This window comes from Heloderma suspectum, chromosome 10, assembly GCF_057233095.1.
Source record: "Heloderma suspectum isolate Gila_16-S chromosome 10, 16-S_ref, whole genome shotgun sequence".
Classification (NCBI taxonomy): Eukaryota; Metazoa; Chordata; class Lepidosauria; order Squamata; family Helodermatidae; genus Heloderma; species Heloderma suspectum.
The window spans coordinates 34,989,041-35,004,294 of NC_139467.1; the positions used below are offsets into that span (position 1 = coordinate 34,989,041).

Consider the following 15,254-nt stretch of genomic DNA (forward strand, 5'->3'; position numbering starts at 1 on the left):
AATTGCCTTATCCATCACCTCCAACTTGTACCTGCCCATACTTTAAGGTCATCCACAGAAGCCTTTCTTCAAGTGCCCCCTCACTCTGAGGCTCAGCAGATGGCAACAAGACAGAGAGGGGGCTTTGTGGGGGTGCCCCCCAATCTCTGGAACGCTCTTCCAGGGGGAGATTGCCTTGCACCCACACTGCTATCTTTTTGGCCCACACTAAGACTTCCTTGTTCTCCCAGGCTTTTAAAGTCTTTTTAAATATATTAGTATTTGTGTATTTTAACATTTTAGTACCTGCAATGTGTTTTATCTCTTATACCTGATACTGTATTTTATGCTGTGTTGGCACGTTTATTAGTTTTATACTGTTGATTTTATTTTGATGATGGTTTAAATTGAAAAACAATCCGATCAAAGCGAAGACCCAATACAGAATACGTTTACTTTTTCGTCTATCTGTGGCAATACAAAAGAGAAATTAAATTGTAGAACGCCTAGAGAAATTTGCTTTATGAGGTATTTAATAAATGTAATAAATAATTGGTGCTACCTTATGTTGCTAGCACTATCTGGAAAGTAGCCTACAGCACAACTGGGAGAACAAGAAGCTACTTCCTAGATGAGACCTGGATTAGGCACATGCTTGGAGTTGAGTTTTACTACCAAATTTTCTTTGCTGGAGGCTGCTTTTAATAGCCAAGGTCTACCTTGTATTCATGGCTTCCAAAAATGAAAGAAGCACAAAACACCCCATCCCTTTGATATTTATACCACGGGTGGCAAAAGGAGAGAAAAGGGGGTGACAGAAAGAAAGAAAATGCGTGGACCATTGTTGGCCCCAAACCCCCAACAGGTTACCCCTGAGGGAACGCAGCCCTTGACAGAAAGAAGTCCCCACACTTCCTGATTTTTACACTGCACCAGTCTCGCTTTCCATCTTTGAAACTTTATTACCAGATAATATACAAAACAAAAGTTACAAAAATGAACAAAGCAGACAAAAGAGAAACAAAAAACAAAAACAAGACAGACAACCCTGGGGAAGTGTGAAGCAGCCTGGTTTTGAAATGCTCTACCTTTCTCCACGTCATGTTCAATATAAAACAAGATATATTTATACACACATACATGCGTACGTATGCACACACGCACGCTCGCACACACACACACACACACACACACACGCACACACAGTTATCTATTCATAAAAAGGAACCGGAAATGTATAAAACAGTCACTCTTGCCAGGTACTTCTCGGGAGGTGAGGGGAGCAGGGAGTATTTACAGTACATCCAGGGTTCTGAAGGCAAGTCCTAAGGCAGTGTGAGGGTGTAAGATGGTGTGTAGGGGGTGGGGCGCATTTGGCAACCCTCAAACACGATTGTGACAATCTCTTTGAGGCCTGGTTGGCAGTTCTGCATGGCCACTACTTTGGTTTTGCCTACTAGGCCGCAAGGGACGAAGAGAAACAATTTACCAAAAAAAAGCCCCATTACTGGGTCGTTCCCCTGACAGAACTCAATGCTTTCCTGAGTGTGAAACAGTGAAAAATAATTCCTCGCCTGGCAGAGGATAATAATAATAAAAGTATAAAATATTAATAATAATATTATAACAACAACTCAACAGACAGAAGTTCCACATTCGCACTGAGAACGGGTCTTCCGTACACTCTTCACAAGTGGAGCTATGCGACCATCTCTCTGTCTCTCTCGCTCTTTCCCTCCGAAGGAGATTGCGTCCAAGTCAAATGCTCCGAGCCGATGGGTTTTGGCTTGGAGTGGGGTCGAAGTCCTCAGCTTCGCAAGCGACATCCCAGCAGAAGTGCAGCCTTTTTGAATGTTCAGAGCTCCTTCAGGGTCACCTGGAATTTTTCCTCGGCTTCCACCACGTCAAGCAAAAAAGCCATGTGGTTGCTGTAGTGCTGGATTATGTTGTTGTCCATGTTCACCAGAATTCTGGAATAGAAGCAGAACAGGGGGGTCAAGGGTGCAGCTCACTACTTTTAGGCCCTGGACTTAACCGTCGAAGGGGGCCATTTTTGTTATTTCAGTCGTGAAGCACACAACCAACATTTCTCTTCCTCCCCACTGCCCTTCTGCGCTTTAAAAACCGCTTCTACATTCCTTTTAGGTTAGAGAAAAAACAACCACCACCATGTTTGCCAACCCTGATTTTTTTTTAAAGATACTCTGAGCATGTGCAGGTTTTCTATAGAAAAACTATATACATATTTTGGAATAAAAATAATAAAATCAGCATCTATAACCATGTACATGCCTGGCCAGCCACCCCGACTATAAAATGCTTTAAAAAATACTCTGCTCCTTGGGCCCAAGCAGGTCTGCCCTCATGCTAGGCCTGTTTACTTCTGCCCCCGCTACCTGCCATACGAGGTGGTCATTTGGGGGGTGGGCTGAGCTTCAGCCCCAAGCTCCAGCCCTTGTTGCACCACTGAAAGAGGTGACAGAAGAGCTGGTGAATTCAAAGCTATCCTTCTATGGTTCACCATCAGATATTCCTCAGAGGGGAGAATTCAGCCATTTTTAGGGAAGGGAGGAGTTGTGCGTGAAGACCAAAAACCATTTCCTTTTGTGCAGGAGCCATAAGGTAGTTCCAGACAGATGGCTGTAGTGCCACCAATCAAAAGTCATTCTGGGCTCTTCTACATGAGGCTGTTAATATGCTGCATCTACTTTTGGTTTCATCACAGAACTGAGATCCAAGGAGTGTTTTCTTTCCTGCTTTTCCACCACATAACCTCTGTGGCACTGTGGTACAACAGAATAGTGCAATTACACAAGTGGAAAAAGTATTTTCTTTTGCCATCACAAATAATATCCCATTTCCCTGGTTTAAAAAAACTCGCCAAAAGTGCTGTTTACAAACCCATAAACAACTGTGAGTAGGCAATGATGAGTGCACAATACATGCCTTCTTATTTAGTTAGTTATTTAATTTCATTTCTATACCACCCAATAGCCGAAGCTCCCTGGGTGGTTCACAAAAATGAAAGCTTCCTTGTGTAGAAAAGCTACCTGTCTTTCCCCCCTTAGCAGATGTTTTTGTGGTAAGAAGCTGTGGGAAAACACAGAGGGGTTACAAACAGATGACAGATGTTTCCAGGCGAGGCTTTTATTGCAAAATTGCAATGGCTCATTTACAAAGTTTTATGGGGAGAGGGGTCCAGATGTCACTGTCTTTCATTTGTAACTCTCCTATTTTTACCCACCATTTCTCCTGTCTTTTTTCTCACCAGAAAAAGACCTTTTAAGGTAGAAAAGATGGAATAGCTGAAGAAAGCCTTTTGATTGTTAGTGCTCGGAGCCCTCCGCCTGGAAGTACCCAGCAACATTTTCTTGATGCCCACCCCCAAATAAAATCCTGCGAACGAAGCAGGGTGATCCATATATTGTATTTTATTTTTTACTGAAATGAACAGCCCATGGTGGGCCCTGAATTTGCTTGTTGTAGCAGTGCTGGGAGAAAGGGATTTAACCCTTCCTCCTGTGCCATTTTCCCCAGTTAAAATCACACATATCACAGCTGCTCTTTGCCCCATGTGGGGGAAATACAGGTTTCCTCCACAGGGCAAATAGGAGCTTGGGGTGAGCAGTGTTCAGCAGGAAAACGGCATGGGAGAGAAAACACATTCACCCCTAGCACCGTTGCTTCAGTCAAATCTGCAGCCCTGAATAACTGCATTTCAGCAAATCTCTCTCTCTCTCTCTCTCTCTTACACACACACACACACACACACACACACATATATACTGGAAGATTGATCACAAATCTCAGATGTGACATGTGGCTTAGCCCATACCCCACTGTACACTAGCTCTTGGTTTAAAGAAGTTACTGCACCCTTCATGCTAGAATTCAAGGAATGTCAGCAAGCCTCAGATAGATGAGGGGAAACCCCAGGCTCATAAACCCAGGAACTGGGTAAATTATTGTCATGTTTGACATTTCTCAGCCACATTGTTGATTGATCAGTTGTCTCTTTCTCTTTAGTGCACAGAGGGACATTTTATATGGACAGGTCACCATGGAAGAATTACAGGGCTCTCTCATAGTGCAGTGACATTTCCCTGTTTTGTTTTAAAAAGAAGATCCTTTCATTCAACCATGACAGTTTAGAAAATGGCCCTCATCTCAACAAGTATTTTCTCTGTCTCTTCCCCCCGCCCCCCGCCCCAGTTTCCAACACCACAAAACTCCTGCCTTGAGGAAAGATGTTTGGCTTGCAAGCTACAAAAGAGCGAGCTCGAGCTCCGAGATGGGATATACTTTGAAGGTGCTTCCAGACGAAGCTTTTGTGGTGCCGTCCCCCTGCGTCACCCACAGAATTGTTAAAGGGACCCAGATGACATTGTCTTCAACTTGCAACCCTCCCATGTTTTCCCACAACGTCTTCCAGCTTTTCTCTTACCGCAGAAAAGCCATTAAGAGGCGGCAAAAAAGGTGCACAACGCCTTCTCGTTGCTCGTCCAAGGACTGGGGTGCACAACCTGCAGCTCAGGGGCCGTATGCACCCCCGAGGCCTTAATTGCTGCCCCCAAGGGTGCCCTGTTGGCCATCTGAATCCTGATCCAGACTGCTCTTTCCTCACTGGCAGCAGCAGCAGCAGCAGCAGCATGGAAAGAGCAATCTGGATCCAGATCGTTGCAGGGTGGAGAGAAGGCTTTCCGCTCCCTCTCCCAGAAATCCTCATGCAGATTGCTCTTTCTTCACTGGAAAGAGTGATCTGGATCAGGATCACTGGGATGTGTGTGCGTGTCTCTGCGGCCACTGAGCCAGCATCACATGCGGCCCTCTGTGCCAAAACGGTTGTGCACCCCTGCATTAGGAGCCTTCTGCCTGGAAGCACCCCGAGTGTCAGGTGCACTCCGTCTCTGTGCTTCGCAGCCACGAGCCACATGGGGTGGCCTGCGTGGTCTGGCGCAGCAAAAGGTAGCAGCTAGCCAACCAACCCTACGCCAAGCCCCCGCACCAGGAAGTATGTCCTTCTCGAGGTCCTTCCTGAATTGGTGCTCTGCCATCGGGACACGTGCCCGGGGTCCCAACCGTGCATGGCTTGTGCAATAAAGGTCTAGAGAACGAGTTCATTTTGTGCATTTCTTAGCTGCCTTTCAAGCAGTGGAGGCTGGTGGCTCCAATGTCAGTGGGGCAGAGCATACGCTCTGTGTTTCAGTCAGAACCACTCAGAGCTCTAAAGGAGGTCTCCACAGCACTCTGCAGAGTCGGACCCTTGCTCTGCACCTCGGGTAGCTCCTTTAGAATTCTGACTGAAACTTGGAGTGGATTCACCACCCCACTGACATCGAAGCCACCAGCCTCCACTGCTTTCAAGACTGCAGTCTTTGCAAAGCAGCTTCCAAGATAAGACAGGGAGGGGCAACTGGTGGTCTTCCAGCTGTTTTGGCCCCAAACTCCCATCATCCCTCACCACTGGCTATGCCGACTAGGGCTGATGGGAGTTGTAGGCCAAAACGGTTAAAAAAAAAAAAAAGGTGTCCCCAACCAGTCGTGTCCGACTCTAGGGTGTGGTGCTCATCTCCATTTCTAGGCCGAAGAGCCAGCGCTGTCCAAAGACGCTTCCGTGGTCATGTGGCCGGCATGACTGAACACTGAGGTGCATGGAATGCTGTTGCCTTTCCCGCCGAGGCGGTACCTATTTATCTACTTGCAATTTCTTGCTTTCGAACTGCTAGGTTGGCAGGAGCTGGGACTGACGACGGGAGCTCACTCCATCACGCGGCACTCGGGTCTCGAACTGCTGTCCTGCCGACCTTCTGGTCTGCAGTTCAGCGTCTTAACCACTAAGCCACCGTGGCCCTTAGAGGGGCACAAGTTGCCCTTCCCTGCTGTAAGACATACAATTCGATATCAATTTCCAGAGGGGAGCCACATTCGTGTATGCATGTATATATTTATTTATTGCAGCAAAAACAAAGAATCTTGCAGCACTTTAAAAACTAACACATTTATTCTGGCATAATCTTATAGTCCATGAAAGCTTATGCTGGAATATGTTTGTTAGTCATTATGAGCGCTTTTGCCAGAATAAATCTGTTAGCCTTTAAGTTGCCGCAAATCTGCATCGGTATAGCATGTGCATAAAATCATGAATCCATTCCCCTTCCTAACCCAGGATTTCCTTCCTATCCCAGGCCTGCAGAAGCGGGACACAGCGTGCCAGTCACACACAGCACCCCACCAGGTGCCTCACTACACCTTGTCCTTTTGCTCCTTTCCTGGGACTGCAAAAACAAGATGGTTGTCAAGCCCTGGCTGACCTCTGCCCTACCTAGCATGATGCCCCCCCAACGCTCACTCGCATCCTTAGTGAGGACCCCTTTCCCTTGTCTCAAGCCCTGCTCAGCTGTTCACTGCACCAGGCACACCCTCTCACAATCCTTAACTTGGCTGCCTGCCGTTCCTTTTAAGAAAAAGCCCTGGGCTTGGGCCAGTGAAAACAATGAGCTCATCTGCTAAGCATGGATGGGGAGGTGCAGGGGAGAACTCTGGACGCTGGATAGTATCTCCCTCCGCAAGGAGGACTTCGAGAAAGCAGAGTGAAGGAGAGTGTTTGGCAGCGGAGGAGGAGGAGACGTTCCCCCACTGTCAGGCCAGGGGAGAGGGAAGCCTGTGGTTTGGTGGAGGACCTGGGGCAGTTCGGAGACACAGCTGTTGCTTTCAGAAGCGGCGCTGGAAAACCTCAGCTAGCTCGTTCCCATGGAATTATAGCTACCCCCCCCCCCCGAAAAAACCTGGAGGGCCTCTTGGCCTGTTCTGCAGGGGAAACAGACTCATGTCAGCAAGATAACCAGGCTTGGCAGCGGGCCTTTGATGGAGACGGACAAAAAGCGTCTCGCAAGGCTTGGAGAGATGTTCATTTTGGGGAGCTATGGGAGCAACTTCCCTTCTAGCGCTACACACGATCGAGACCCAAGCTCAGTGTGACAGCACAACTGCAGAGGCCAGGGCTGCCAACTTTAATTGGCTGAGAGCCAATGGTGGCATCTCCACGGAGCGATAAGTCAGAATTCCAGAGAATCTAGAAGTCATTTTTAGATATACGTTGTCTCTGTGTATACTGTCGGTTTGTGTGTTTTCATATGTTTCTAAATTTTGCATATTCCGTTTTTAATGCTTTTAACCTTTGTAAACCACCCAGAGAACGTCAGCCATGGGGTAGTATAGAGAATAAATAAATAAATAAATAAGAGATATCCGGACTTATCATTCATAGGCAGTGTGCTCGTGCACCCAAGGCCATCATAGTGGGGCTCACGCCCCAGCAGGGGCCCACCGACGAGGGCCCCCGGACCCGCTCCTCCTATTCAGCTACCTCTCGCCTCCTGCTCTGGCCCAGGTAACAGTGGTGGCGAGAAGGGGAGCAGCGGGCGCCCATGCCGACTCGCTCACTGGCTCTCTGCTTGGCAGACAAGCAAGCAGCCGCCACGACGGGAAAGTGGTGCAGGCACCATCGCAGCAGGTGGCCGTGGCGGTGAGAGGGGAGACTCCCTGAGGGAGGGGGCCCACGGAGAGTGCCTTGCTCAAGGACCCCCAAACCTGGAGCTGGCATTGTGTGCACCCTGCCCAATGGCTCCTGCTCGACTCCTCCCACCAGCGCCTAAAATAATCACCAGGAGGCAAAAGCTTAGCATTACATCTGAATAGGGACTCCTGGCTTGTCGCACCCAAACAAGCCAGGAATTGGAAGCCCACTACAAACCCTGGCTTCAGATTCCGGCTTGTTAGGGGAGTGACAAACCAGGGGTCCTGGTTCAGATGTAACACTAAGCTTCCGCCTCAGGGTGAGTTTCTGCTTATTTAACCGCTCCCACTGATGGCAGGAGCCAAGCGGAAATTACTGGGCAACAGCACACTGGTGCCCAACGACGATAAGCCAGGATTCTCCAGAATTCTAGCTTACCGTTATGTACAAACACAGCCAATGTGATGTAAAGGACATGTTCAATCCTTGCACAGCCACAAAACTCACTTTGGACCAGCCACACACACTCTCTCTCTTGACCTAACCTACCTCACAGGATTAGTGTGAAGATCAAAGTGGGGTGAGCCCCATGTACGCTACCTGAAAGGTACAGTACCATGTGTTTAATGGCAAAGATTATAACCAACTACAGTGAAATCGAGAATGAAAGTGGAAAATATTAAAGATGGCCCTTCCTTTCCAACAATGAGTGTTAAAATTTAGCTAGCTGGAAAAAGGCACCTATACTGATGTTTGAGGAATTTGTTTAAATTTAATCAATTACTCAGTTAATAGGCAGAAAATTTATCAGCTAAGAGTTCTTTGATAATTTGTCAGTCCTACTTGGAGCATATTGGAGGGGGGCAGGGGAAAACTTATTTCCCCTTTAAATGAAGAAGAGGGAGGTGCATGCTGTCTCCCAAAACAGGAACACACATCAGTTGAAGGAAAAATAATTTAAAAATTTAAGAGAAGTCATTTTGAAACAGCTGGGCAATGCTATAGGTGATTGGGAAGCCTGGCTTGAGTTTGTCATTCTTTTGTCCTCCTAAAGGGCTGCAGAAGCCCTCAAACAGTATCTGGAAACTACACGTTTTTAAAAATGATCACTACAAATCCAAAAGGTTCATGGACATGGAAATGGGTCTCTCATCAATGACATCCCAGGGAATTATCCAACAGGTGGCAGTTGGACCAAGGATCACACCTCACTCTTAGGCTTTACGCCATATTAGCACTTACGATGGGATGGATGTGTGTCATAATGGTGAGGAAGCTCTTTTTAGGTCTTAAAGGCAAGTTGGGACAAGGAAGTACTGATCCTTCTTTCCTTCCTCACAAAAAATGCTGCAGTTGTCCAAGGACCTCATGCAAGATGAAGTCTTTTCCATTTCAATGTCCAGCCGACCAGGTCAGGGTTTTGTGTGCATTTGGGTGGGTATAGGTTTTTTAATTCTCCCTCTTCCTAGCTTCATTTATATAAGCGATTAAGTTAATAGCACAGCAATTGGGATAATGAACTTGTTTGTAAATTAAAGACTTTAACAATTCAGCCTTGTTTGGTATGCTGAGCTTGCTCTTTTGCAGAGGACTTTTTTTTGCTCTATGGAGTTTCTGTTTCGAGCACAGAATAGCTAAGAGGAAAATTCAGCCTCTGTTTGGACTCCAAGCATGGAACTCCAATGTGTGTTTGCCTGTTAACTAATGTGTGTGTACGGATTTTCCAGATGTTAATCAGCAGTCAGTCAGGGAGTGCTTAATGCTTCCATGGTAAATAGGGGTTAAATCAGCAGGTAGGGAAAAGTTAATTCATTAAGACCAGGGTGGGTGAATTGTGGACCTCCAGAAGTTTCGGCCTACAACTCCCATCAGCTCTAGCCAGCATAGCCAGTTGTGAGGGATGAAGGGAGTTTTAAACCAAAACATCACAAGTTGCCCACCCCTGCTTTAAGGACTAATCCCTTTTTGGCCACTAATTCTTCTCTGAAAATGCTCCCATTAAATGGCAAACACTAGTTAACCTGTTGGCCAAAGTAGTGTGCAATTCCATCTTGAAGAGTCTCAAGAAAGGCCACCTACAAACACTCACACACCATGTTGGCTTCATGATATATGGTTCTGGTCCAAGAACACCCAAACAGGCAGAAATAGCATGTGGGTACAGTCCTTCCTGGACTGTACCATTTCAAGCAGAACTTGACAGACATGGAAAACAAACTTCTCATGAAGAAGAGTTTTAGCAAAGCCTTCTCACTGATGTGCTACCTTTCCACGCAGAAAGGGTTTTCACATGAGAGAGCATTCAGACATGCCATTCCCCCACTCGGAATCTGTAATGGTACAGTCCAGGAAGAGCTGTAGCACATGCTTTTTCTGCACCTCTCAGCTGACTCCAATAGAGGCCTTGGAAGGCCTGGGCATTCATTGCAGCTTTGCCTTTCACTACACAGACTCAAGAAAAACCAACAACACTAGACTGACACCCCCTGGTTTCCAGTTCTCATTTGAAAGCTACCATTTGGGCGGCAGGAAAATGATGTCAAGAGGAGTAGTCACATCTCTATAGGGCAAATGCTTTCTGCCTGGCAGTGGTTACCATCCAAATGGAACCTGGAAGTACAAATCCAACTGCATTGGGATTTCTGGACTTCCGCTTTGGGGGAGGCAGGGTGCAGACAAACAGGAGAAGGAAGAGAATGGGAGGAGTGCTTTCTCAAGAGGTTCTTCCCATGTTCCTGGGGCTGTGCATGACATTTTCCCACTGGGGGTTGGGGACAAAGTAACTGGTTTGGGATCATGCCCCAATGCTAGTTTGCATAGCTGCAGTGGCCAAAGACACGCTTTGGCTAGTGAAAGAGGTTAATGCATGCGCTCTACCACTGGGCCTTTCAGAGAAAGAGGGGGAAAGCATCTGCTTTGCATGCATGAAACCCCAGGCTGTCCCTGGCATTTTCAGTTAGAAAGATCTCAGACAGGAGGGCTGGATAACGCCCCCCAAACACATACACACACACGCTTGAGATTTGGGACAGCTGCTGCTGCTCAGTGTAGCAAATAGACCAAGCCTTCGATGGCACCCCAAATCCAGGTTGTCTCATGAAGCAACCTAATGAAGAATCAGTGGGGGCTGATGGCTCTGATATCAGTGGGGCAGTGCATCTATTCCGGTTTCAGTCAGAACTCTAAAGGGCTCCTTTAGCATTCTGACTGGTTCTGACTGAAACCTGGAGCGGATTCACCACCCCACTGACATCAGAGCCACCAGCCTCCACTGAATGCAAACAAGAAAACCCCGAGAAAAGTGTACGGGGACGCTCTGGAGCCCCACCCATGAGCAGACATCAGCGAAACAGAGCTCCCAGTTCAAACCATTCCAAGATATTGTCAGTAAGCCACAGCCTACCCTGGACAATGATGCTTCCCTCTCACAGGCCTTGGGCTAGACGTCCCCAACCTGGAGCCCTCCAGCTCTCCATCTCCTGAGATCCCTGGGGAGGATGGGAGTTATAGTCCATCATATCTGGAGGGCTTGAGGTTGGAGAAGGCTGCCTGCGGTGGTAGCAGGCCTGTCCTTGCTTACAGACAGCCCCCTGACCTCAAATAGCTACTCACCAGCAACCACAGGCCATAGAACAGAAGCCCAAACACAGGGACCAGATCCTGCAACAAACTCAGATGCAAGCTCTGTCCTCAGGTCTACTCTGGCAACGCTCATATAGGAACTAATCAAGTCAGCCGCAACATCATTACAGGATTATAGTCAAGTCACTACGTAAAAGAATAACCATCATGACCTCAGAAAGTATTCAGAAATCAATGGGTGGACATTTCAACCTCTCGGTTACTGACCTTAACACTCAGTTACTGACCTTAACATTCAGTTACTGACCTTAAGAGTGGCCATTTTTTAACAAAGGAACTTCAAAGGGAAACTCAAGTTTTACTCTGGCCATTTTACACTGATCAGGAAGTTCAATTCTATCACCTATGGCCTAAATTGAGATAACGGATTTTATCCCACTATGGGTGCCTATTAGCTTACCAATGCCAGGATGTGTTATCATTTCCACTTTGTGATTGGTCCCTATAATGATTTTACATGCCTTTAAGCCTCAACCTAATTGTCACAATCCGTACTTTTTGCATTTCATTTCCCTCTGACTGCACTGTTTTCGATCCCCCTGCCTCTACCCCATGCCCCATACTTTTAACCAAGTACCTGCCAACTTATGGGATAACTCTTAATACATCTGATGTGGTGGGCTTTAGTCCACAAAAGCATGTGCCATAATAAACATGTTAGTCTTTTAACATGCCATGAGACCCTGTTGGTTTTTGCTGCAACAGACTAATGTGATTACCGTTTTGGAAATCAGGCAGCTGGTGACATCAGGAACCATTCAATGCAGCTCCATGCAAAAAAGAAAAAGGAAAGCTGTTCTTACAAAGCCCCATGAGGGCTTTGGAGAGTGATACGCTTACAGGCAATAACAGAAAAACCTCCAGTCTCCACAATGGGCCAAAGAACTGCAGTTTTCCAGACCAGACACAACACGATTAGGGGAGGGAAGGGTAGTCTGCTCCATGCCAAACATATTCCTTGTCTAACAGAATGGGAATGGGGCGGGGGGAGAAAAGATTAGCACCCGTCTAGCACCCTCCCTCTGGCCCACTTCTTTTCTTTCCCCCCAGACTCAAATGGCAAGGTGGAATGTGAAAGACCCTTAAGCCCCAGCAGGAAGGCTGCTCAGTAGTTAGGCCTGGGGGAAAACTTTGGCTAGAAATTGCTGGGTTCAAACAAGAAAGGGAAGGGTTGCCTCAGCAACTGGCCTGAATTCCCCATTTCCAAACTCTTACTTTCTGGAGGCCCCATGCAGGGCTGGGTCTGTCGGGGGCACCTGTGGCATCACAATGGAAGCCAGGAATCTGGGATCCCAGGGTGTCACATGGAAAATCTTAACTTTCACTTAAAAAGCAAAAGCAAACCTCTAGCCTTTGTGGCTGCGTGTATATGGAGAGAAGGAGACTCGGAGAGATGGAGGTTCATCAACTAATTCCCCCAAAGCGCAGGACAGCTGAACAGGAGCTTGGGGGCCTGGACTGCAGAAACCATAAACACCTGTCAGCCTGAGTGAACAGACGGCTGAGGTGGAGAGGGCCAGTTGGCCTTTCGGCGGGGCTTGAAGCAGAGAGCTGGTGTGGAGGATAAGGCAGTTCAGGAACCATATTCACATCTCTGCCAAGGCCACATTGAGAGCTGGTCATTCCAGAGCCCATACTCTTGCTTCAGGTTAGCCTGCATAACCCCTCTGCCATGGGATCACCTGAGTGACCACTAGTCAGGGCCATTAACCTTCATGAGATTTGGCGCCATGACATTTTTACTTAAACCGAAGACATGTTACATTTGCCATGAGGATTAACGTCCTCGGGACTAGGGATGTGTAAAATCTGTTCCATCTGTGTTTCGCAGATTGTCAGGCGCTTTAAATTCCGCCGTCTACCAATCCAGACACTCAGGTTCCCCCCCCCAAATTTGCGCAAATGTGTTTGTGCAAATTTGCACGTGCAAATTTGCATGTGCAAAAATGCAAAGTTCCCCAAAATGTGCATTTGCATGCTTTAGCCTCTGGGGGAAATGCACATTTTTGGCTGGGTTTTCTTAACTGTGTGTATTTTTCTACAACAAAATTTGCACAACATTCAGGAAAATTAGAAAACCAGTCCGCAAGTCTATGGGAGAAGCCGATGCATGCAGAATCCGTGGGTTGGATTCATGAAAATCCAAACTCATTTGGTTCCATTGCAGATTTCTCCGACATCCCTGCTTGGGACAAACTAACCACTGCCACCCTGGCTGTATCATGCAATCACTCTGCTGGCAGCCACCACTGATGTTAAGTAGGGATGGGAGAATTTATGATGAAGTGGCTACGAATTATGAGGCAAGAGGGGCTAACATTATAGGGATGGAGTGGTTGGAAACTCATTGAGGTGAGGTCAATCCCTGTGATGAATGTAACATATGGCTCAGCTCTTTGGCTCATGGATTTCTGCTTTAAGTAAAAATGTCATGGTGCTAGACCTCATGAAGGTTAACGGCCCAGACTGCAGGCAACGTCAGTTGAACTCAAGCATGTTCTGGCTTGGATGATAGCATCTAAAACCAAGAAGTGCTGTATTTGTCCCAACATTAGTCATGCCGGTGAGATCCAACACACACTTTCCATCCAAGACTGCATTGCTCCAGTGTCATCTGCCACTATAAGCCAAAGGGTTACTCTGACCCTGCTGGCTTTGAGAAAAAAACACTGGTGGCCTGATGACTGAGATAAGCTAAATCTGTTCTGACCTCAGGCAACTGCCTTAGGAGATAACAGAATACCCATTAAACTACCCAGACTATTCAGCGTGTGCACGCGCGCGCGCACACACACACACACGCACAGTTCTTGCTAATTCATTTTCCATAGGAAAAATCAGTACCTAGTGATACGCCAAAAGGTTTGCTGGGTTTTGTGGTCTCCTGAACAAGGAGAAGTCTTCTGTCCTTGGCTTTTTCCAAGCACTCCAACTGTAATGGTCTAGGCCAGCCTTCTCTAACCTGGTGCCCTCCAAATGTGTTGGAGTACAACCCCTATCATCCCCAGCCAGCATGGCCATTGCTATGGTGATCAGCCAGACCTTGCTCATGATCAGCAAAAGGGCCAGCCACCACCATGCTCAAGACAGGTACAGCCCTGTCCTTTACCGGACTACATTTCTCTAGTTATAAAGGCATGCAGATATCAAATTCGTGACTCACTGCCCTTTCGTCAAGAAGCCGGGAGCAGTGGTTTGGAACCCTGTGAGGTAGGTTAGCCTGATGCACGGGGACTTGCCCAAGCCCCTCACGCAGCAAGCTTCATCAAGGAGGGCTGCTTTACATGGAAGCCACATTCCACCAGCCTTTTTTCCCGTAGCGATGTGCAGTGGACACATGGCAGGGCCCCAAAGCCAAGCATAAATCCCCAGCACATGTCTCAAAGGGTTTAGGAGCAAGTATCTTCCAATCATGTTCCATGTGGCAGCCAGAGTACACTGGGATTTTGTCAGCTTTTGCTGCAGCAAACATGTGAAGGGGGCTTCCAGACAAGGATTTTATGATGCCATCTCCCTGCCCCATTTGCAGAATTTTAGAGGAGGGGGCGTCCAGATGTCATCATCTTCTACCCATGACCCTCCCAGATGTGCTTACCGCTTCTTCCATCTCTTTCCTTAATGCAGAAAATCCACTAAGGAGAAAAAGGCGAAATGGCTGCACAGTGCCTTCTGAGCGCAACTGGCTAGGAGCCCTCCATCTGAAAGCACCCTCAAGTGTTAAGGGGAGGCATGGCAGGACAAGGCCCCAATTGCTCATGGCCCTGTGGCACATGACTTCTGCACGTGAACAGTGGTCAACGCAGGGGCCCCGGCCATCATGCAAAGTGTGAAGTTTGGTTCTAAGGGCCTAACAAGACCTGATCAGATCTCCCAGTGTATTTGACTTTGGTTAAAGCAGCTCTGGCATGCAATTTGGATTGGGCCATAGTGCTAGGCAAGAAGTCTTTAACCTTTTCCCTGATTTAAATCACACATACAAACTTCACTATTAGCTACAGGAGGATAGAAGAACAAGTATCTATACTGTACCTGTTTTTCCCCTCTCCATGGCTAATAGCAGCTTTAAGAGGACGGGGGGAGGTGGTGCGATGCAGGAGATTTCCATCAAGGAAATGGC

The 15,254-nt window shown here is 47.4% G+C and overlaps 1 protein-coding gene across 1 annotated transcript in view; it reads right to left on the bottom strand.

The window, feature by feature from the left end:
• Window positions 1-918: 918 nt before the first annotated feature.
• The window catches only part of GRHL3 (grainyhead like transcription factor 3), a 114,308-nt gene continuing 99,972 nt past the window's right edge, over window positions 919-15,254 (bottom strand). Inside the window, exon 20 of the mRNA XM_084816355.1 lies at window positions 919-1,949. Coding sequence (XP_084672481.1) covers window positions 1,835-1,949 — 115 coding nt within the window. The 3' untranslated portion in view covers window positions 919-1,834. The remainder of the gene's footprint in view (window positions 1,950-15,254) is intronic.